General features: G+C 41.1%; 1 protein-coding gene across 4 annotated transcripts in view; it reads left to right on the top strand.

Annotated features, from left to right (window-relative positions):
• tbc1d1 (TBC1 (tre-2/USP6, BUB2, cdc16) domain family, member 1) overlaps window positions 1-23,105 on the top strand; it is a 247,611-nt gene that overhangs the window by 188,057 nt on the left and 36,449 nt on the right. For all 4 annotated transcript variants that reach the window (XM_048600721.1, XM_048600741.1, XM_020532585.2 and 1 more), the window contains exons 12-14: window positions 213-398; window positions 8,238-8,399; window positions 19,140-19,298. In XM_048600721.1, coding sequence (XP_048456678.1) covers window positions 213-398; window positions 8,238-8,399; window positions 19,140-19,298 — 507 coding nt within the window. The remainder of the gene's footprint in view (window positions 1-212; window positions 399-8,237; window positions 8,400-19,139; window positions 19,299-23,105) is intronic.

Raw genomic sequence — 23,105 nt, 5'->3', positions numbered from 1 at the left:
ACTGGACCCGAAATGTTAACTCTGCTTTCTCTCCACAGAAGCTGCCAGACCTGCTGAGTTTCTCCAGCAATTTCTGTTTGTGTTTCTGGTTTCCAGCGTCTGCAGTTCTTTGGGTTTCTTTTGAATCATTGGCAAATTAGGTTAAATTTTCCAGGCTATGTGTATGGTTTCCAGAAGATGGTAATGTGATTTTAATGACTGTGTCTCCATAGACCATTCAGATGCTGGAGAGGCTACCTCAAGGACATCTTTGGCAGCAACATGTAATGACAGTTACCTGGGAGCAGTTGCAGAGGAAAGGAAACGCACATCAGGGGAGCTCCGAGATTTATGGAGAAAGGCCATTCTTCAACAGATACTGCTTCTGAGAATGGAAAAAGAAAACCAGAAACTACAAGGTTGGTGGAACTTTGATGATTACACTCCCTAATGCCCTACATCCACAGCCATACCTAACTTCTGTATGGGAAAGCAAGAAAGCCCGTCACAGGTTAAGTATATTATTTTGTTGTTGGGCTGGAGTAGTTTCAATAATTCTCAAAGACTACTGTCTGCAAAACACTTTCACTTTACTGTAGCATATGTGCAGTTCCAAGAACACTCCCTAACACTTGCTTCTGTCCAGGCCGACTCTCCTCGAGTTTCAGATCACAAGTGTAAGTCACTTCCTTCAATATGGGATTTTAGACAGTTACAGTTAATCTTTGATGGGACTTAATCTAACATAGTCTATTCTACTGGTCTAAGATGCAGATGTTTCTTTCGCTTGTTCAAGTGTTAGTTTGGAATCTTTTAGTGGGGTTTCAGGCCAGGTAGTTCACTAACCCAGATATGTGGAGGAACTCTTGCTTCAGGCATGGTGGCCATTGAGCTGTAATAGGGAGTAAAAAATTAATCCTCAAGTTATTATATAGCAAGAGAGAGCATCTTAAAGCAGATTTGTAGCTCTTTTTAAGCTTGTATCTATTCCTTTAAACTCCAGTATTTACTCAGGCCATGAGCACCAGACGAATAAAAACTGAAAGAACTGCGGATGCTGTAAATCGGGAACAAAAACAGAAGTTGCTGGAAAAGCTCAGCAGGTCTGGCAGCATCTGTGAAGAAAGAATCAAAGTTAATGTTTCGGGTCCAGTGACCTTCTTCCTCAGTTCTCAAGTTGTGCGCAGTAGGAAATGTTGGTGAGATGTAATTAGGGAAATTATGTAGTATATATTATTTATAGTGTGTCAAGATGATTGTAGCACATCTAAGATGGTCTCTAGCCAATGTCTACATTTTAAAACTTGATATTTGGATGTAGCACATGTTAAATAGTTCCCATCTGCTCTTATGGGTTTCATTAAATCTGGGCCCAATTTCTCACTGTTACGTTAACTGAGTATTTTCTAAACCTTAAACATGAGAGGTGGAGCTGAATCGATTTGTTTAAGGCATGAATGTTAGACAGCATGTTTAATCAAGAACAGATCTCGGCTACTGATCCTGATGGGAATTTAGGATAAAATCAAAACAAAAACAGAAAACTGTTGATAAAATTGATCTTGTTTGGACATGATCTGAATTTCTGTACCAGGTATAGAAACTAGAACGGGAAGTATACAACCAAGCTAGTCAAATACATGATGCAAAATTAAAACTTGGGCTGCAATCTTCCCAGGCCCTGAAAGGCGTGGGCTATGGTGAGAAATTCAGCAGAATTGCGTGAGATGTCAAGCCATGCCTTTGTCGATGTCTGGAGCAACAAGTTGCATTTTCTAAGTTCAAGACATTGAGACAAGTTTCTTGCTAGTGAATGGTGTGAGTCCTACTAACAGGGATTATTGCTCATTCTCACCCTTACTACTTTTTAATCTCACCTCAATAATTTGCAAGTTCTCTTACTTGCTGGATAGAAACGCGACACCAACAATGCCCAACATGGGAGTCAGAGCAAGTATCTTAATTCCAGTTTTCTTTTCTTTGCACTTCTGACATCCATCTTGGACTCCCAAAGCCAATATCTTAGGGTTTAGCCAATGGACAGTGGTTGCACGCAGTCTGTGTCTATGATGTGGCACATGCTAGCCTCTCTGCACTATCATGGCACATCTCTGGTCCACTCAGCCTGCAACTTGATCCACTCAATGAAGTCACTGTCTCTTTGGTCACAAACACACTCTCTGCTTCCACACAATGGAAGGCCCTGCATGCCTTCAAGTGGTATTTGTATAAACCATGAACCTGCAGAATGCAGGCTGAAATGCTTTTCAATGATATCACCATGCACGTGAACTGTCGTGTGCAAGGCAATGAAGTGCTAATCCTGGTCACAAGCAATGGTGATCATGTCATTGGTCCTTGCAAATTGCAGATAGACATCTGTATGGAGCAGAAGGAAACCCAGGTGGCCTGAAAGAGGCTCTTGAGGACCATAACACTCTCGGGCTAATGCGAGACCTTCTTGGGTGCACAGGGGCATGGGAGTGATTTCCCTCTCCACCTGAACTGCAAGTACTGTGCAAGTCTGTGTCGTATATAATGCTTTCCTTTGTGGGTGACATGGGGATGAGAGGGAAAGGGATCAGTGCTTATACAGCACTTGATCTGTGCTATTATCTGCCACTTGACTGGTGACACATTCATCAGAATAAGGTCCAATGCCACAGTGTCAAAATGAGTCATTACATGGACCTCCTTGTTGGAGTGTTCTATGTCCCACTACATGGAGGAGTATGTCTAGCCTTCATTAGGAAGGGATGTGTATACTGACTGCTAAGGACCTGTTCTGATTCTTTTGCTCCTCACGCAAGTTTGTTGCAAGGTTGACCAACACTTTGCTAGAATATGAATTGATTCAGCCCTTAGTTTTTGTACACAAGAAGGAGCCCTAAACCCAAGTTTACACTTTCACATAAGCAGGATATAGAAATAAAATTTCTGCCTTCTATTGTCTATATTCAGCACAAGTATCAGCAAATTGGTTTACTGTATCAAAATAAACAGCAATTTATTTTTAAATCCACATGAGGAGAAGTGTCGATTAGAAATGCACCTCCTTTTGCCGAATTAAAACACAAGGTGTTTTAAATCCCCGGATGCATCAAAACTCTGATGACCAATTTGCCATTTGTTTTTGGCAGTGTCCCAGCATCTGTCCCCCAACACTAGGTGGGTCTTTGTGGCAGGCTAGGTGGAAAGTGTGATGTTCAGATGTTTCAGAAATCACGGCTAGAATTGGGCTTGGTCCTGACATCTCATAAAATGCTTTCCCTGTGGAACCGAGGAGAGTTCCTATTCCCCACTGTGTTCAGCAGGCAGGAAAGCCACTGGGTAATCTTTCCATATTTATGTAAAGAAGGACTCTTGGGGTTTTGGTAGCTCTCCTTTGTTGGTCAGTGCATTGAGTATAGGAGTTGGGAGGTCATGTTGCAGCAGTATAGGACATTGGTTAGGCCACTTTTGGAATACTGCATTCAATCCTGGTCTCCCTGCTATGGTTTAGATGTTGATAGTTTAGATTAAGTGATCAGAATGTGAGGTTGGGGAGCCAGAACTAGGGGGCATAGGTTTAAGGTGAGAGGGGAAGGATTTAAAAGAGACCTAAGGGGCAACTTTTTCACGTGGAGGGTGGTGCTTGTATGGAATGAGCTGCCAGAAGAAGTGGTAGAGGCTGGTACAATTGCAGCATTTAAAAAGCATTTGGATGGGTATATGAATGAGTTGAACCAAAAGGTCTGTTTCCAGGCTGTACCACACTATAACTGTTTTGTGAACAGTTTGCGCCACAATTTCTTATGTGTACGATCTCTGGTTTGTGCCAAGTTAGCTGACCTTGACAAAGTGGTGGAAGCAGTATAATTGGGAACGGTTTCAGGAAATTCAAACAGGATTCCAAATTGCATTTTCTGTCTTCTTGCCCTGCTGAAAGGTTCAAGCTCATGAACATTGGGAGCAACTAGAAACAGGTTTTGTGATTATTTCTGTTAGATAATAAAGTGCTTTTAGAGTCATACAGCACAGAAACAGACTGTTCGGTCCAACTAGTCCACAAGCGATCGTGTTTCCAAACCAAAGTAGTTCCACTTGTCTGTGTTTAGCCCATATCCCTCCAAAACTTTCCTATCCAAATGTCTTTTAAACGTTGTCACTGTACCTGCATCCACTACTTCCTCTGGCAGTTCATTCTACACACGAGCCACTCTGTTTTTAAAATAAAAGGTTGCCTCTTGCGCCCTTTGCAAAACTTTCTCTTCTCACCTTAAAAAGATGCCCTGTAGTCTTGGATTCACCCCCCTAGGGATAAGATGCTTGCAATTCACCTTATCTATGCCCCTTATGATTTTATGAACCTCTATAAGATCACTCCTCAATCTCCCATGCTCCATTGAAACCAGTCCCAGCCTATCCAGCCTATTTTTATAACTCAAACCCTCCATTTCCAGCGACATCCTGATAAATCTTTTCTGAACCTTCTCCAATTTAATAATATCCTTCCTATAGTAGGGTGACCAGAACTGCACACAGTATTCCAGAAGAGGCCTCACCAACGTCCTGTGCAGCCTCAACATGATGCCCCTATTCTCAAAGGACTGAGCAATGAAGGCAAATGTGGTAAACACTGCCTAAACCATCCTGTCTACATGTGACGCAAATTTCAATGAATTGTGTACCTGACCCTTAGGTGTCTCTGTTCTACATCGCTCTCCAGTGCCCTACCATTAATTGTACAAGTGCTGTCCTTGTTTGGTTTACTAAAATGCAATACCTCACATTTATCCAAATTAAGCTCCATCTGCCACTTCTCAGCCATTGACCCAACTGATCAAGATCCCTTTGTAATCTTCTTCACTGTCCACTATACACCCAATGTTGGTGTCATCTGCAAACTTATGAGACATGCCTCCTATATTCTCATCCAAATCATTGATATAAATGACAAACAAAATTGTACTTGTGCTGTTTGAATGTTGATTCGTATGAAGTGTTAGGGTGTTAACCATAGCTTCAGGTGGAAGGAGAGAGAAGAAAATAAAAGCAAACTTAGAAAGCATGAGGGTTGAGAGTTACCGTTGATGTTCAGTTTAATACTTTAAGCTGGTTCTGTGAAATGAATGATGTTTCTCTTTAAAAATGACAGGAAATAAGTACCTTCTTAATGTAATGACCGATATCAGGTCAGGGGGAGGAGTGTAGAGAAAGCGTGAAATGTAAAGGTAATAATTGGGAGGATAGTAAATCCAAAAGATCAGTCAAATTGCAAATCAGCTATAAGTCTGAGACCAAATACATTTCAAAATCAGGGAAATATAGTCGCTTCCTGAAAAAATTACGAGCAAACCAGCAACTGAACTACTTAAACAATGCTACCATTGTCTGTCACAACAAATCATGCATTTGGATGACTCAATACCCATTTTTGCAAGAGACAATGGCCGCAGAATTCCTGTGGGTTCTACCTGAATACGTTGAGGGGGAATTCTGTGGAAGAAAGAGACCTAGTTACACCGGGCCAACACTGTTCGTAAGCCTCCTGACCACTGCTCAGAGTCAATAGTTCCTGGAGATAGACAGCTGCCAAAATGTGTCTGAATGGATGCCTGCACCTATCTGACAAAGCATGCAGATAAAATGTTGTCCAACCAAAAGGGTTCAAGAAAACAACCAGTTCGTTGAATCCTTCTAAATAACTTCACTTACAGGACCTTACAAATAATAGGTTAATGGGATACTGATCCCTTACAGACTTTAATCCCAACCGAAATTAGACAGTTTTTTGGTACCTACTCGAACAGTTCACATTGGCCTCTAAGCCAGCAATAGCTAGATCAAAAAACTTAAAAACTCATCTACCACAGAAGTATCTCATTGTTATGCTACTGAAGCTCTGATTATACACAAGATATGGTACGCACCTGGGCGATTGCTCACTTACAACATGATCAATAAATTCTGATAAACAGCTCATGAATTTCAGCTGCTAAATTGTTAGCATCAGATTTACAAAACTAACATGGAGACAAAACACTGTCATTACTGGAAATCTGAAATAAAGTCAGAAACTACTGTAAACACTCAGGTCAAACAACATTTACGAAGAGGGAAACAGAGCTCATATTTTGGGTTTATAACCTTTCTGCCAAATGTTTGGATACAATGGGGAGGTGACTGAATTTACACTTTGAAAAAAAGTGTAGGAAGTAGGAGCAACAGCAGTCTGTTCGGCCCTTTGAGCCTGCGCTGCTATTCGACACGATAATGTTTTTAAAAACACTGAGGAAGGCAAAGGAGGAGAGTAAAGAACAAAAAGAAAAGAAACATCTATGTGTAAAGAAAGGGGCATTAAAAAACAAAAAGGAGGGAGGTTCAAGTTAAAATGCGACAAGCAAAGAAACAAAAGATGGGGCTCAAGGAGGTATGAGCAGCTATAGTAGAAACATTACCAACAAAAGTCTCTTAAAGAAATAGGGTCAAGGGTTACTATCCAAAATTGAACACTTTACAGAAGTTCGTACAGCCCCGAATCAAAAACTGAGACACTGTTTCGCACGCTTACACTGGGATTCATTGCCATAGTGTCAGAGGCCGGAGAGAGAAGATTTTATGTGGGATTGACAGCAATTAGGAGAATTAACATGGCAAGTGACTAGAAGCTCAGCTTCATGCTTGTAGGCCAAGTAGAGGTCTTCTGAGAGGTGGTCACTCAGTCTGCATTTGGTTTTGAGGTTGGTTGGCTCGCCGAGCCGATTTCTTGTATCGCAGACGTTTCGTTACCATGCTGGGCAACATCCCCAGTGCAGCATCCGACGAAACGTTGGTGTGTTTTCCCGCCTGGTTTTTAAACTCTGGAGTCCGTTGAGCCGGATTGCCTCACTTCCAGTTTTCCTACGTAGTGGAATGTATATGGGGTCGAGTTCAATGTGTTTATTAATAGCCTGCTTCATGGAGTGCCAGGCTTCTAGGAATTCTCGTGCTTGTCTCTGCCTAGCTTGTCCCAGGATTTTGGTGTTGTCCCAGTCAAAATGGTAGTTCTCCTTGTCCATGTGGATTGAGATGAGTGAGTATTGGACGTGTCTTTGTGTAGTTAGTTGGTGTTCATGTACTCTTGTTGTTAGTTTTCTTCCTGTTTGTCCGATGTAGTGTTTCTCACAGTCTCTGCAGGGGATCTTATAGATGACATTGTCTGCCAAACTACCAGTGTCATTTTCTTATGAGCAAAGATTAAACAGATTGGGACTCTACTCACCGGTGTTTAGAAAATTGAGAGGCGATCTCATTAAAACGTATAGGATTTGTAAGCGGCTTGGGAGGGTAAATATTGAGAGGATGTTTCTCCTCATGGGAGAGCCTAGTACCACAGGGTATAGCCTCAGAATAAAGGGGTGCCAATTTAAGTCTGAGATGAAGAGAATTTCTCCTGAGGGTTGATTGTCTTTGGAATTCCCTGGTACAGAGAGCTGTGGGGACAGGGTCCTTTGTACGTATTTAAGGCAGAGATAAGTAGTTGCTTAATCACTAAGGGAATCGAAGGTTATGGGGAAAATACAGGAAAGTAGAGTGAGAAATGTCACATCAGCTATGATCCTCTTGAATGGCAGAGCGGGTTTGAGGGGCGAAACGGCCTACTCCTGTTCCTATTCTTAAGGTCTTAAGCGTGGGAGATCGGGGATGGCCCTGTCAGCCTCAATATGGAAGGTGTCTTTCTGGTTGACAATAAAGAAGGTAAAGTTGGAGGCAGAGATAGTAGGAACTGCAGATGCTGGAGAATCCGAGACAACAAGGTGCAGGGCTGGATGAACACAGCAGGCCAAGCAGCATCATAGGAGCAGAGAGGCTGACGTTTTGGGCCTAGACCCTTCATCAGAAAAGGGTTGGAGGCAGCCTGCTTGTAAGGTGGCAGGCAAGTGACATTTTGAGTAAATGTTTGGAATAGTGTGTGCGCTTGTTGGCTTGAAGTGTGAGGAAGCTTGCATGTCATGCTATCTATAGCTCGGTCTCTGTAAAGGCCCACTTGAATAAGCCCTGGGGGGAGGGGGGTGGTCGGGCCTGGCAGGGCCTCTGGATCCAAATAGTTGGAAAGAATCTGGTTGCTCAGTCTAACCCTTTTGTTTTCTGCACTTAAAATGTGCACATCTCTGGCAAAGCTCACAGCTTTTGCTCACTCCTAAAAACAGTGAGGAAGGACTGCTCTCATAATCTTGTTAGGTAGTCTTGAAGTGGTCTTCATTGCAATGTATAAAATGGTTTTCTCTTTTCTGTAGCTTCAGAAAGTGACCTGCAGAACAAGCGTCTGAAACTGGATTACGAGGAAATCACTTTATGCCTAAAAGAAGTGACTCTGGTTTGGGAGAAGATGCTCAATGTGCCTGCAAGGTCAACAGTTAAATTTGACATGGAGCATATTCACGCAGCCATGGGCCGAGGTGAGCAGCCAGTATTTATTACTTACCAAATCAACGATGGATGTAATAAGCTCCATTATTTGATCTGAATAATGAGGTTCTTGTTGGAATTATTTAGTGTTGCCAAATTCACATTCATTTTTAACTATTGCATAGAATGTAAAGATGGTGGAATTTTTTTTTTTTGACACAACGCTTCACATTTTTGGAGTTGATGTTCCAGTCGCCCATTACATTGTTCACCGGCCGCATTTCCTGAAACCAAGTTTATTTATACATTGGTGTAGAATGCAAGGCCTGGGTACCAGGAGACAGTAGACGGGCCACCACAGGATGCTCCGACAGCTCACTGAGACCTGTTGTGTCAGTGGGAAAAGAAGTTCCAACTCTTAAAATTCTCTTTGATTGTGGCAAGTGTTATTTCCTTGTTTTTGTTGAAGCATTATATAAAGTTCAACATCGAGCCCACATCAATGCCAGATCCCAGAAATGTACTGACGTTCTTCAAGTCCAGTGAACCTCAGTTGCAAACAACAATAATCCATCTCTTAATGTCTTTACTCGTGTTCACTATACAAAGTTATTTCCATTAATATCTACACTTCTCCTGTAAGCGAAATGCCTATAGTGAATGGAGGTTAGCTTCTGGCAGAATTATATTGCAAATATGAAGAGCTGCCTGTAATGCGGGATGAAACTTAATGGGCTGTACATTACAATATCTCAAGTTCTGCAGAAAACATTTTGAGACATTCCTTTTTGGGAGTTAGGAATGGAACTAACTTTCAGATACTACAGAATATTTGCTTGCTGCACTGATCTGAGCATGCAGGCTTGATTTCTTGTGTTCATGTGTTGATCGTCAAAGCGAGGATTGCCAATGCCAGGGAGCAGAGCTTTTTCTATTTCAGACAACTTTTATCTGCATCAAGTGGTGCCAGCTTAGGCAAAACACAGCCAGATGCAAAACAACACTCCTTCCTAGATTCGTAGAAATTTACAGCATGGAAAGGGGCTATTTGGCCAATCATTTTCCTAGTGGCTGGCAAGTAACCATCCAGCTGCATCCCACATTCTGACTATAAAGTCCACATCCTTGTTGCTTTCAGCACTTCAAGATCATGTCTGAGTAACTTTGAAATGTAATCAGGGTTCCATCTCTGCCACTTACTTGAACAGTGATCCTCACCACTGTCTGGGTCAAAATACTCTTCTCTGAAATCCCTGATGAACCTTCTACTTCTTAATCAGAGGGCATAGATTTGATGTATATACTCCTCATCATGAGAAATTGGCATTTCCATTGCACTTTTATATAGACCCTCATTGTTTTATTTCACTTCAGTTCAGACAGTCCTCAGCCTGTTCAGCCTCAAAGAGAGCAGCCTATTTAGTCTTCTCTCATATAAGATTCTGCAGGCCAGGTAACTTCCTCATTACTCCTCTGCATTCTCTCTGGTGTAGTCACATCTTTCCCGGAGCACAGTGACCAAAGCTGGACACTGTACTTCTGATGTGTTCTAACTAGTATTTTAGACAGGTTCACCCTCCTTCCTTGTATAGTGTGTGTCCTGGTTAATAAAAACAAGTTTCCCATGTGCTCAGAGATAGTAAGAACTGCTGATGCTGGGGTCAGAGACAACACAGTGTGGAGCTGGAGGAACACAGCAGGTCAGGCAGCATCAGAGGAGCAGGAAAACTGAATGTTTCGGGTCGGGACCCTTCTTCGGAAGACTATGCTCTTAGGGATCGTTTCCAATATGCTGCCTTGACCGACTATATCTACCTAAATAGTCAATTCAGGATCTAATGACATGCACTTCAGTGTACCCCTCTTTCTTTACACTTCTCAGTGTCTTACTACTTTGTACACTTGGGAAGCTAAGGGATACAATCTCACACTCCATTCTGCAGCAACTTCCGGAGAGCGCACATGACTGCATTGGTGTTATTATTCTCTGTTTCATAAGCCAACCTTCCAGTAGCGTTTGATTGTAATGCAACTAGTATGCAGTGAGACAGTTGTGGCTTCATTTATTACAAAAATCCCAGCCCTCTGCTTTCATTATGGTCATGGAAGCATGTAGCATAATTAGTGGGTCCTCATTTGGAAATGTGAATGAACTCTGTTTCATCACATCTTCATTTTTCATGGTTTATGGATATTAACTGAGGACATGAGAAGGTTTAATTCTGATGCCATCTGTGGCCAGATAGCTTGTTGAAGCTTGGCACCAAAATGAGATGTGGCAGGGCGGCCAATGCCCATAGAGTTGCTGCAAGTGAGAATTGGCAACGTCCAGTGAGCAAGGGCAACTGTTCTACATACCTGCATCTCGGTGCCAGTGTCACCATATCAACTGCATGAAGGGAGTGGGAGGGATGCACATGATTAGTTTTCTTATCTATTTATATAGCTTTGGGTGAATTGGGTGGGGAACTCCAAGTCAGATATAAAAGTGGTCAAAGCTGCAGTGGAGCAAAATTGTTTTGCATTCTGTTTTTGTTTGACATTGATGTAATTGTCCCTTGTTGTTTCTTATCAGTTTTTTTTTTAAACTCCGATTTCCCTTCTGGCATGACACTCCCACAACATCAGTGGCCTATTTTTGTGCGTTAATGCAACTGTTCACTATTTTCAAAAGATTTGTTGAGAAAACTAATTTCATTCCAAACACTCACTGCACTGATTCACTAACGGCGCATTCTTCCTCGCTGATAATGGCAAACAGGAGGCTAACTTTGTTGCCTTATGTTATGTTACAATTCCAAAAAATAGTTAACTGACTTCTGGCAGATTTTCAAACTTAACAGCAGACTTCTACTTTGCAATCTTACTGCACAAACAATGGCAGCAACAAAAGTGAAAAACCATTGTAGCCAAATAAATTATGGTTGGCCAGTTTGACTGTTTGTTTGTTTATTTTAGCCCCTTCATATGAGCATATACAGATGTTGCAGTTGGTTGGTTTGACTATATAGAACTGGGAAATATCTGGTTTTATTTATTCAAAAGCTGCTTACGCACCAGTATGCCATACAAGCATTTTTCCCTTTAGTCAAAGTTCCTTCCAATCGCAGAGGATTGGGTGAATAGAAGAGTGACAGTGCTGTACAGGAGAGGGAGCAGAGTGTCTGAGGTAATCGCCAGGCAACAGCAGGAGTTGTCCGCTGAAACATTCCACTTTCTTAGGGAAAGGGGACCCTGCAGTGAATGGGTCGTTTAATCAACCGAAGCAAAACTGGGAATGCCCGTAGAAAATTTTGGAATTGACACAGTGTGTTACAAGATGAGAATGAGGGATCCCCAAAAATGCCGTGCACATTTAGAAAAAGTACAGTACTACCATTCACAAATGTAAATCAAGCTTCAACAGTTCCTTCGAGTTGATTTTTGACTGCCGAGCTCAAGAATGTTATTTATTACAACATCCCAATCTCAACAATCTTCCACATAGGCAGGGTATGAACCCAGCCTCGTGAAGCCAGCATGGTGGTTCTCATCTACAATATCTAAAATGTGTCTTTTGTCCTGTATAAGCAATGTATGAAACTAGGTTTAATGTTCTACAGGAGTTGTTAAGTGTTTCATAATTATTATTCCAATATGTATTTAAATTAGGAATTATTTGCCGCAGAGTAACCATCAAATGGACATTTGCTATTGGTCAAATTTACTTAAACTGATTGGGATTTCCTAAAGAAATGTGCTTTTAAAATGTTTTAATATCTTCATTCATAATAGAGGAAGATTCAGAAAGCTAAGGGATTTATTTTGGGAGGGTTCAAATGGCAGAATCTCTTAAAATATGCGTGGATCACTGGAATGCTGCTATAGTAATTACACCATCCGAGAATATTACAGTGCAGAAAGAGGCCGTTTAGTCTATTATGTTGCACTACAGTCTGATTGAGCATAGTGATTTAGAATCATAGAATCCCTACAGTGTGGAAACAAGCCATTGAGCCCAACAAGCCCACACCACCCCTCCTGAAGAGCATCCCACCCCAACCCATTCCCCATAGACATTTCTCATGTCTAACCCACCTAACCTAAACATCCCTGGGCACAATGAGCAATTTAGCATAGCCAATCCACCTAGTCTGCACATCTTTGGACTGTGGGAAGAAACCGGAGCACCCGGAGGAAACCCACACAGACACTGGGAGAATGTGTTAACTCTATACAGTCGCCCGAGGCTGGAATCGAACCCGGGTCCCTGGTGCTGAGGCAGCAGTGCTAACCGCTGAGCCACCGTGCTTCCTATGCATGGATTCAAGAACAACAGCCAACAGCAAAAACTGTTACTTATATGGCATCGTTAGCATAGTAAAATATTCTGTTGCCACATAGGTATGTTATCAAGCAAAGTTTGACACTAAGGCATGCAGATATTTAGACAGGTGGCAAAGAAATGGCCATAAAAGTGTGTTTTAAAGCAGCAAAGAGAAGTTCTAGGACCTGGGGTTTCAGGAGCTGAAGGCGGTGCTGCCAATGGTGAATCTATTAGAATTGGCCAGAGTTGGGTGAGCGCAAATACCACGGGAATGTGTAGGACGGGTGAATATCTGAGATAGGGAGGGGAAAGGTCATGGAGGGTGATTTGAAAACACTTATTTCATGTAGGAGAGTGGGTTGTGGGATTCCTTCTCCTTACTCCTAACTTAAATGTTTCTATCGTTTAATCGATTTTAATTGATCTTAATTGATCTATAAAGCTTGCTTTCTTGTTGCAAGCAGGAATTACCAAAGCTTTGGTAACAATGCGTCACAACATGAGGTGGCAGCACTGCTGAAACTTGCACATATGATTAGTGACTTGATCTATTCGGTGCTTGAACCTGCATGCACAGCAGAATGAAAGGCAATAATGAAATGGGAAAACTGGAACCACAAAGACTGTTTTGGTGCAAACTAACATTGTTCACCACGGCATCATTTAAACGATTACAAATACTAGTTAGATTCCTACAGCCGAGTTTTTTCACAAGTCAAAAATTGAGAAAATCTGAAGAATAATGCCAAACTCCCCTGTCGTTTTCACTGAATGAGTTGCACGTGGTTAATTGAAGATCAGAAGGTTAGTTTCTCTATTGCCACAGTGATGGATTGGAGAACTCCATGGTAATACTCACTGCCACTTTGGCATTGTGGCTTTTCTGGAGTTCTAATTTAAGAAAAAGACATGACTTTTCTTCTCAGAAGAAGAATACGTTGTCACTTTGGAATTTAGCTTTAAGCTTGTTTGATTTCCAGTTTTCTTTTTAAAGTGTTGCAAATCTACCTCCTTAAATGTAGTTATGCAAAAAACATTTCACGTGATCTTGCCTTCTGCCATTTTTTCACTTCCATGTAATGAGTTGGACATCTGACAGTTTTGATTTAGCTTTTATGCTGGCTGTGTTATTAAAAATAGAAAGTGCTGGAGAAATTCAGCAGGTCTGGACATCTGTGGAAAGAGAAACAAAGTTTACATTTTGAGTCTAATGAGACTTCTCCAGCATTTTCTGTTTTTCTTATTTCAGATCACAACATCCTCAGTCCTTTGTTGCAACACTGCTGTGTTACCTTGTATTTACTTTCCACTTTGACAATTCGGTGTAAACCATAAACTCCAGTATCCTGCAAAGGTGTGATTGCTGTAAGCACTTCTCAGAACAATCAAGATTACCAGCTTCCATTTGGAAGCACTGCTGTTGATTTCCCGAACAATTTGCAGCGCAGCGTTACGTGGTAGAAGAACTCGGGTTTAAAGGTTTCTCCTGCATCTCCCACTCCCCTTGCTACCCTGTCACTGCACCACCGAATTTTCAGAAAATCTGAGGCGTGCAAGGATGGAAAGTATTTGGGACTGTGCCACGCTCCTCTTGGCACTTCCCTGCTTGTACCCAGATCCAAATACAGATGGTGCCAGTTGGACATGAGACATGCATTTTGCTTGTCTGGTGCTGGAGATCTAGGGAACTGGGTAAAGACACAGCAATGTTTGCCTGTAGTGGTTTGTTTATTTAATGCCTCCTGCCTTAAATCAGACTTATTCAATTGCTACTTCTGAAGACAGGTCACTGGACAGGAAACATTAACTCTGCTTTATTGCCACAGATGTTGCCAGACCTGTTGAGTTTCTCCAGCAGTTTGTGTTTTTGTTATCGGTTGCTAAATTGATTCTAATTGTATTAACAAAATTAATTTAACTATAAAGCCAAACAAATGGGGACACCGTTCATCCAAAATATTTGTTATGATTGGAGATGAAGCAAAACTCTAAAGTATACATGACACTCGATGTCAAAATACAAAGGGAACAAATGTGCAGTTTTACCTGGAAATATAAATTATCTGCCGGAGAGTGGAGCTGGAGGAACACAGCAGGCCAGGCAGCATCAGAAGAGTAGGAATGTTGATGTTTTGGGTCTGGACCCTTTTTTTCTGAAGAAGAGTCTCGACCCAAAATGTCAACTTTCCTGCTCCTCTGATGCTGCCTGGCCTTCTGTGTTCCTCCAGCTCCACGCTGTGTTATCTCTTGACTCCAGCATCAGCAGTTCTTACTATCTCTAAATTATCTGCCATGCTATGTTTAATGTGAACATTTTACCATGCTGTAGAAGCAACTTCTTTGGCTTGTGTGCTGTTTGTTTTTAAAGTGAATGTTTTGTTTTGAAACTGAATGAGAACTCCAGGATGTGAAACAAACTTGTACTGATAATTTCTGCATTGTACCTCCCATTGCCCTCAGTGACAGCAGTATAAATGTGGGAGAATGGCACACACAGGTCTGATTGCAGGCAATGCCAGGCTAACTATAAAATCACCTTGCATCTGTATCCAGTGCCTGTTTGATCATGTTAATCAATACAATCACTTTTTGGTTATGCCGCTTTATTTAGAATCAGGGATTATTCCCTTTTTTTTTGTAAGAGTTTTGAATGCAGAATGCATCATCTCTTGCTGAGTGAGTGATGCTGCAATATGTGTTTTAAGATACAGAAATATGACTTTTTGAACTGCAGCAGTCAACCTACTGGAGGTAGACTTGCAATGCTATGAGGGAGGGACTTCAAGGATTGTGACCCAGTGACAGTGAAGGAACGGTGATACGTTTCCAAATCAGGTCAGAGTGTGGCTTGGAGGGGAGCTTTCAGATGATGGTGTTCTCATGTGTCTGCTGCCCTTGTCCTTCTAGATAGTAGTGTTCGTGGGTTCGGAACCTGTCTGGGTCTTGATGGACTTCCTCTCAGGCTCTTAAAAGAAGAGGCTGTGAGATAGTTGATGCACTGGTTTTAATTTTCCAAAAGTCCTTTGATTTGGGAAGGTTGCATTAGGTTGGAAAATAGGTCACTCCTCTATTCAAAAAGGGAAGCTAGGGGTGAGGGGAAGAAGCAGAAAATTACAAGCTCCTAGACATAATGAGATGCATCCAAGAATATTAAACAAAGCAACTACAGAGGTAGTTGATGCACTCTAATGATCTTCCAAGAATCCTGAGATTCTAGAAAAGTTTGAGGGGATTGAAAAATTCCCAATGTAACATCCTTATTCTCCTTATAAAAAGGAAGGATGCAAAATGACAAGTCATCTTGGCCACCATTACTGATTCTTTCCAGATTTATTTATTGAATTTAAATTCCACTAGATGCCAGGGTGGGTTTTGAACTCTTCTGTCCCGGGCATTAGCCTGGGCCTCTGGATAAATAACACAGTAACAGTATGACTAGGTCACTGTCTGCCCACATTGGTCTTTTAATTCTCAGTACTGCTTTCATGCTGTGGCCAAATTTGTCTTTCCCATTCTGGATGGATGTGGTGGCATTACGGTAATGAAAAAAAATATGAATTGTGAAATTGTACGGAGAAAACTTAATTTACTTTTTGCGGGTAGTGTTATTATGTCCAGTTGGCAAACATGTCAATCTCAGACGTGAAGAAAGACTGGCAAAATGTTTTATATTGCTGATGGACCTAGAAACATTGAATCCAAACTGACCCCTTATCTTACCACCATACTCAGGTAAATTCGAGATGGGTACATCAAAATGTTTTGATTAACCATGGAAGTGAAGGGTCAGAAACAGAAAAGTGGAGTTGAGGCCAAAGCCGGATTAGCCATTTGAATAAAAGCAAAATACTGCAGATGCTAGAAATTTGAACCAAGCCTGCAGAATGTTGAAGAAACTCAGCAGAGCTGGCAGCATCTGTGGAGAGAGAAGTAAAGTTAACATTTCCTCAGAACCTGAAGAAAAGTCAAACTGGGCCGGAAATGTTAACTCTGTATCTCTCTCCACAGATGCTGCCAGACCTGCAGAGTTTCTCCAGAATTCAGTGTTTGTATATGATCTTAGTGAATGGTGGATCAGGTTCGAGGCCAAATGACCTATTCTTGATCCTAAGTCCTATGATTTTATATTTGGATTGTAGGGGGTGGGGTGTTTTGGAATCTTGCCCTTTCAAAATTGATAGCTAGAAACTGATATGAGCAGATTTACAATTTTATACTCCTATCAAGTCCTACTCCCTCTCACCTTGGTTACCATTTCTAATGCACCCTGTTTTACATGCCAGTTTTCCAAATTGCCCATTTAATAATAAATGTACCATGTGGAGACACCCTATTCAACAAGCTGCAAACTGACTGCATAAACTATGTTGTAGCAAAGCAGAAGGAGAGAAACCATTTGGAAATCATAATCTAATCCAGCAGAGTCAACATAGCTCCATGAAAGGGAAATTGTGTCTTACTAATTTATTAGAGGTTTTCAAGGAACTCTCAACTAGAGCCCACAGAAGGGAGCCAGCAGATGTGTTGTTGAATGTCTTCTGGAATTCTAAATACAAGGTACCTTACGAAAGGTTAATTCATAAGAGCCCACTGTGTTAGAGGTAGTAGATTAGCACGGACAGAGAATTGACTTGTGAGCAGGCAACAGTGAGTGAAAGTAAGAGGTTCTTATTCAGGTTGGCAACTTTTAACCAGTGGGGTTCCACAGGGATCAGTGATGGAATGCAACTGTTTACAACATATATTAATGACTTGGAGGAAGGAAGTGAATATACTGTGGCTAAATTTGCATACAATACTAAAATATTTGGAAAAAGTCAGGTTGCGAGAGGGATACATACAATTTTTAGAGAGATACTGAAGGCTAAGTACATGGGCAAAAGTTGACAAATGGAGTATAATATGGGAAAATGTGAAGTTCATTTTGAAACAGAGGACAAAAGGACGATGTTACTTAAGTGGAGAAAACTAGATGCAACAGGTAATCAGGAAGGCTAATGGGTTATTGGCCCTTATTTCAAAGGGGTTGGTGTACAAAAGTACAGAAGTCTTACAGCAACTCTACAAGGTGCTGGTGAGACCACATCTGCAGTACTGTCCCCTTATTAAAGAAAAATATTGTTTCATTGGAGGCAGTTCAGAGAAGGTTCACTAGGATGGTCCCAGCCATAGAGGGATTGTCTTATGAGAAAAGGCTGAACAGCTTGGGACTCTACTCACTGGAGTTTAGAAGAATGAGGGGTGATCTCATTGAAGCGTATAGAATTCGTAAGGGGTTTGAGAGGGTAAATACTGAGAGGATGTTTCTCCTCTTGGGATAGTCTAGGACCAGAGGGCATAGTTTTAGAGTAAAGAGATGAAGAAGAATTTCTTCCCTTAGATTGTAAGTCTTTGGAACTCCTTGCCACAGGGAGCTGTGGGGGAAGAATCCTTGAGTATATTTCAGTTCGAGATTGATTCCTCTATTGATCATGAATCTAAGGTTGCAGGGAAAGTGCGGGAAGGTGCCTCTGAGTGATGTCAGATCAGCTATGATCCTGTTGACTAGCAGAGCAGGCTTGGGGGCTGAACAGTCTACTCCTGCTGCTATTTCTTATGGTCTTAACCTTGGCTCAAGAAACCTCCCTTTGTCATGGAAACATTTGTCCTCGCTGCCCAATGACATGGCTGGAGGATTGCCCTACTGTGATTCCTGGTCTCACACACACACACACACACACACACACACACACACACACACACACACACACATCTCAGCAGATGTGTCATCCATGTTTTTAAAAACTGACAACGATAACAATGGACTTTGGGAATTGATTGCCTCATGTTATAATTTTCAAACATGATTGTTTATTGCCAAGTTCTAATTTCTTTTCTATGATAACTCACTTTGCTAGGAAGCACTTAATGCTTGACAAGCTTTCCAAAAAAAAGTTCTCAGCATCTCTCTATCTCCTCCTTCCTTGAAGACACTTCTTAAAACATATCACTTTGACCAACTTTGTAGTCATAGGTCTGATATGTTGATTTTTGCTTAGTCCTTAAAATGACTCGCCATGTCTTGCTGTTTTATGCTTTGAAAACTACAGCATAGGTAGAATTCCAATATGATACAATTATTAATTTCCAAGTTTCTTCCTTTAATTCAGTAAGAAATATTGGTCAATAAGTAAGAGTATAAAGTTTTGTCCACAAGAATGCACCCTTGTCTGCAGATACTTCTAATTTGGAGAATAGATTGAAATTACAATTTGCCTCAATTTATAATCCCTTAAAAACTGCTTTGGCCAGTCCTCCAACACACATGCGCCAAACTAAGTCCCATTATTTGGTTGATGTTTGTTTCACCAGTGAAGAGACTTCCCAATTCAACATTGTATTGTTGATTTGAATTCTCAGCTTTGTACCAAAGTCCTGATTTAGGATTCAAAATCATTTGAAATGATTAATGTTTTTATAATGAAGTATTTAATCATTTTTACAGGTGTACCCCGGCAACATCGTGGTGAAATATGGAAACTTCTAGCCGAGCAACACCAGCTGAGATATCGTTTACCTGTAAAACAACAACCAAAGGATACTCCATACGAAGAACTGTTAAAGCAGTTAACGTCTCACCAGCATGCAATACTTATTGATCTGGGTAAGTGTCCACTTCATTCACAGTTCCTGGCAGTTTTTGAAATGAAATGGGTACAATCAGTACTAAGTAATCTTCCCTCGCTTCTAACTGCATCTGGTTATTTATATAGGTTTAAAGATTTGCGTCTATTTCATTTGGAATATTGTAGACTTAGACATGACCTACCAGAGATGAACAATGAAAAGACTAGATTGCATGTCCATTGTTCAAGAGGTGGAAGACCAGAGTTCATGAAGTTAAATAACACAAAAGTAGGAAAACACTATATGTCGGTCAATTTTTCTCTTCCCAGGGGGTAGGGAACGTTTGGGATGCTTTGCTGTTTTGTGTGATATGTGTTGACTCTCTACATGTCTTTAATTGGGAGTTTGACTGGTGCTGGGACAGAGATTGCGTCACTTCAAAGGTAAGTAAATAACAGTAGCTTATGCATTAGCAATATGATCAGATGGACTGGTTTTTATTGCTCTTAGAACTCTGAGGGAGACTTTTTTTAAAAAGAGTTTCTCTTTTGCTTTATCGATCTTGTGTTCTTTTCTAAGAGGTGATATGGCTACAGAGAGGGCAAAGTCCTCAGTCATGATGATCCAAGACTTAAGATTTGGGTGAGGCTCAACGGACATTTGCTGCCCATCAATTTTCATGTTTTCATGCTCAGTAAAGAGAAACAATGTTTTGGCTTCATTTTCTGAAGAAGGGTCTAGGCCCGAAACGTCAGCCTTCCTGCTCCTCTGATGCTGCTTGGCCTGCTGTGTTCATCCAGCTCTACACCTTGATATCTCTTTTTAAAAAAGCCTTTGGCTGTCTTTGGGACTGGTGAATGGTTTTGGATCTCCATGGAGTGGAAGACCAGAGGTGCCCATTTTCTCTTCACATTTATTGGTCATGGTTGACTTTCCTAATGAGTGAACAGTATATTAGGATTAGCTTTACATTGGTATGACAAAGAATTAGCATGTGCCCAGTGAGACACCTTCCATATTTTTTCCAGATTATTCTTGAGTATCACGCTACTGACAAAGTATAGGTTGAGTAATGAGAATGTTCTGTTCGTCTGAGGAATAAAGTACCCGTTTAATAGAACCTTTACAGATGCAAGTACATTTTCTCATATCAGTCACAAGGACTTGAAACTCAGGAGTTAGAATAGCACTCCTAAGAGAAAATGTGTAGCCTAATTGGTGTGCTGATGAAATGAAATTCTAATCAAAAAATGGTTGATGTTTGGCTGATATCATGAGGAGCTTCCAGTCTTCACTATAACCATTGTTATAAAGTGGGAAAACTAAGGAGTTTAATAGAAGGCCAAGATGTTTTATAACTTCTACAGCCTGAGGAAATGAAAATGAAAACCAAGTTGAAACCTTGTCTGATTGGAAATGAAATTACAATATGGAGCAAGGTTTGCTAATTTTTGAATTCCTACACAAATGTATTTGCATCAAATGTCATGTTTTGGCTCACGTAATTTATCACTCCACACCAATTAACGGAGCGTGCAAGGACAGAGCCTGTGTCAAATGTGACTCCTAAAGCTGTACTACAAAAGATGTACCAAATGTATCAGGGAATTCCTCAACCTCTGAAGTGCATGTTCTATTAATTCATTGCATTGTTCCTATAGGAACGTGTACAATTATTGTGTGTTAGTGGCAAATCTAGTTTCAGATGTTAAGTGTGCTATCAGCCTGCAGAGAATCTGGGGTAAAATATTATAGTAAGCACACTGTCGCATTGTCATGCGCATTTTCTGCTCAAAGTTTTTGCAACAGGAACATTGCTAAATGAGGCTCCTGATGTAGATTTGCATGCTGATAGTTACTAAAATGAGTATCCAGATAATGTGGTGGGCGGAAAGGAATAAATAAATTTGAAGCAAAAATATACTAATTTGCCATGCCAGCAGACTTTTTAGTTTCTTAGTGAAGTTGACAATGCTGATATTCTATGCTCGTTTGTATTTTTTAGTCTATATTGATTTTTGTTTAATTAGTATTTGAAGCAATGGAAATGTAAATACAACAAGTGCAATGATTGGTATCAAATAGGTGTGATTGAACCTATGGTGGGTGGCAATGAATGAATTCATCGCAGTGCCACATAATAGGATGTGGTTCATGCTGATGGTTCACCCCATAGTGAAATTGTAGTCGCAGTTGTAGCTGTTATGAGGAAGTACAAACTGGAGGGCAGGTGCTTCCCCACAGCAAGGAAAAAATAAAGGGTGGTGTCAAAATGGGGCTTCTCTTATCTTGACAGTGCCTGATGAAGGACCCACCCAAAATCTGTATTTTTTTCCTCTGCCGTTCAGCTGCTTTGTCTTCATCATTTTCTGTTATTTTCAGAAACCCCTTACTTTTTCTCAGAAAAGAGATTCCAGAGATGCTAGTTTTATGAAGACATGATTTTCTAATTGGGAAGTTCAGAGATCAGTGAGAGAAATAGAAAATGTGCATCAGTGAAGGAAGCTGCTCAGACTATTGTGTCCATAACGAAGAAACATCCAACTTAATCTGACCTTCCTGCATTTGTTTCTGCAGACCCACAAGTTATAACTCTTCTAATAGACCTCCAAATACTTTTTAAAGGTGCCAAGAGTTTCTGCCTCTACTACCTTTTTAGGTTAGTGAGTACCAGATTCCTGCCTCCCTCTGAAAACATGTGCCCTTATCTCCCCTCTAATCCTCCTACCAATTATTTTAAATCTATGACTCTTGGTGTTTGACACTTCTGTTGTGGTTATCAATATTCACCCTGCATTCTCCTGCTGTTCGAATGACAATGACCTCAGCCTATCAATCTTTACTCTTTGCTCGAGTTTTCAATATTACAACATCCTTACAAGTCTCTTTTGCATCCTCCACTGCAGTTACATCTTTCCTACAATGCAGTGACCAGAACTATATGCTGCATTCCAACTGTTCCAACATAGCTTCCCTACTCATTTGTTCTACGCCTTGGCTAATTTTTGTTTTATTCAGTCAGTGTATATCAGTGTTGCTGGCTGGTTCATTTATTGCCCATCCCTTAAAAAAGGAAAGCATATCCATATAGCTTACTAACTACTTCAGAATTCCAGAGTGTGGAAACAGGCTGTTCGGCCCAACAAGTCCACACCAACCCTCAAAGCATCCCACCCAGACCGTTTCCCCTATAACCCACCTAATCTACACATCCCTGAACACTACAGCCAATTTAGCATGGCCAAACCACCTGGCCTGCACATCTTTGGACTGTGGGAGGAAACTGGAGCACCCGGAGGAAACCCACCCAGACACGGGGCGAGCATGCAAACTCCACACAGACAGTCATCCGAGGGTGGAATCAAACCTGGGATCCTGGTGCTGTGAGCCACCATGCCTTAATAGAGAATAGTGTGTTGTGTGTGTGTGTATATATATGAAATACATAAGATAATGCACTATGGCAGGAAGAATAGAGGAGCTGAATATTATTTAATGGTGAAAGACTGCAGAAAGTGACAGCACAGAGGGATTTGGGAGTCCTCGTTCATGAACCACCAAAAACAAGCATCCAGAGGCAGTGCAGAGCTGGTTCATTAGATTGATGGAGAGACTGTCCTGTGTGAAGAGGCTGAGTAGGTTTTGAAGAATGTGAGGTGACCTTATTGACACAAACACGATCTTAGGGGACTTGACAGAGTAGATGTGGGAAGCTTTCTGCTTCTGAGAGTCAAGAACCATAGGGCATAATCTCAGAATAAGGAGTCGCACATTTAAGACACAGATGAGGAGGGATTTCTTCTCTGAGAGCAGTGTATCTATGGAATTCTTTACCACAGAGGGC

This window comes from Rhincodon typus, chromosome 1 (genome assembly GCF_021869965.1).
Source record: "Rhincodon typus isolate 14 chromosome 1, sRhiTyp1.1, whole genome shotgun sequence".
NCBI classification, from domain to species: domain Eukaryota; kingdom Metazoa; phylum Chordata; class Chondrichthyes; order Orectolobiformes; family Rhincodontidae; genus Rhincodon; species Rhincodon typus.
The sequence above is the reverse complement of the archived record's forward strand: the minus strand, read 5'-3'. Positions and strand labels throughout refer to the sequence as shown.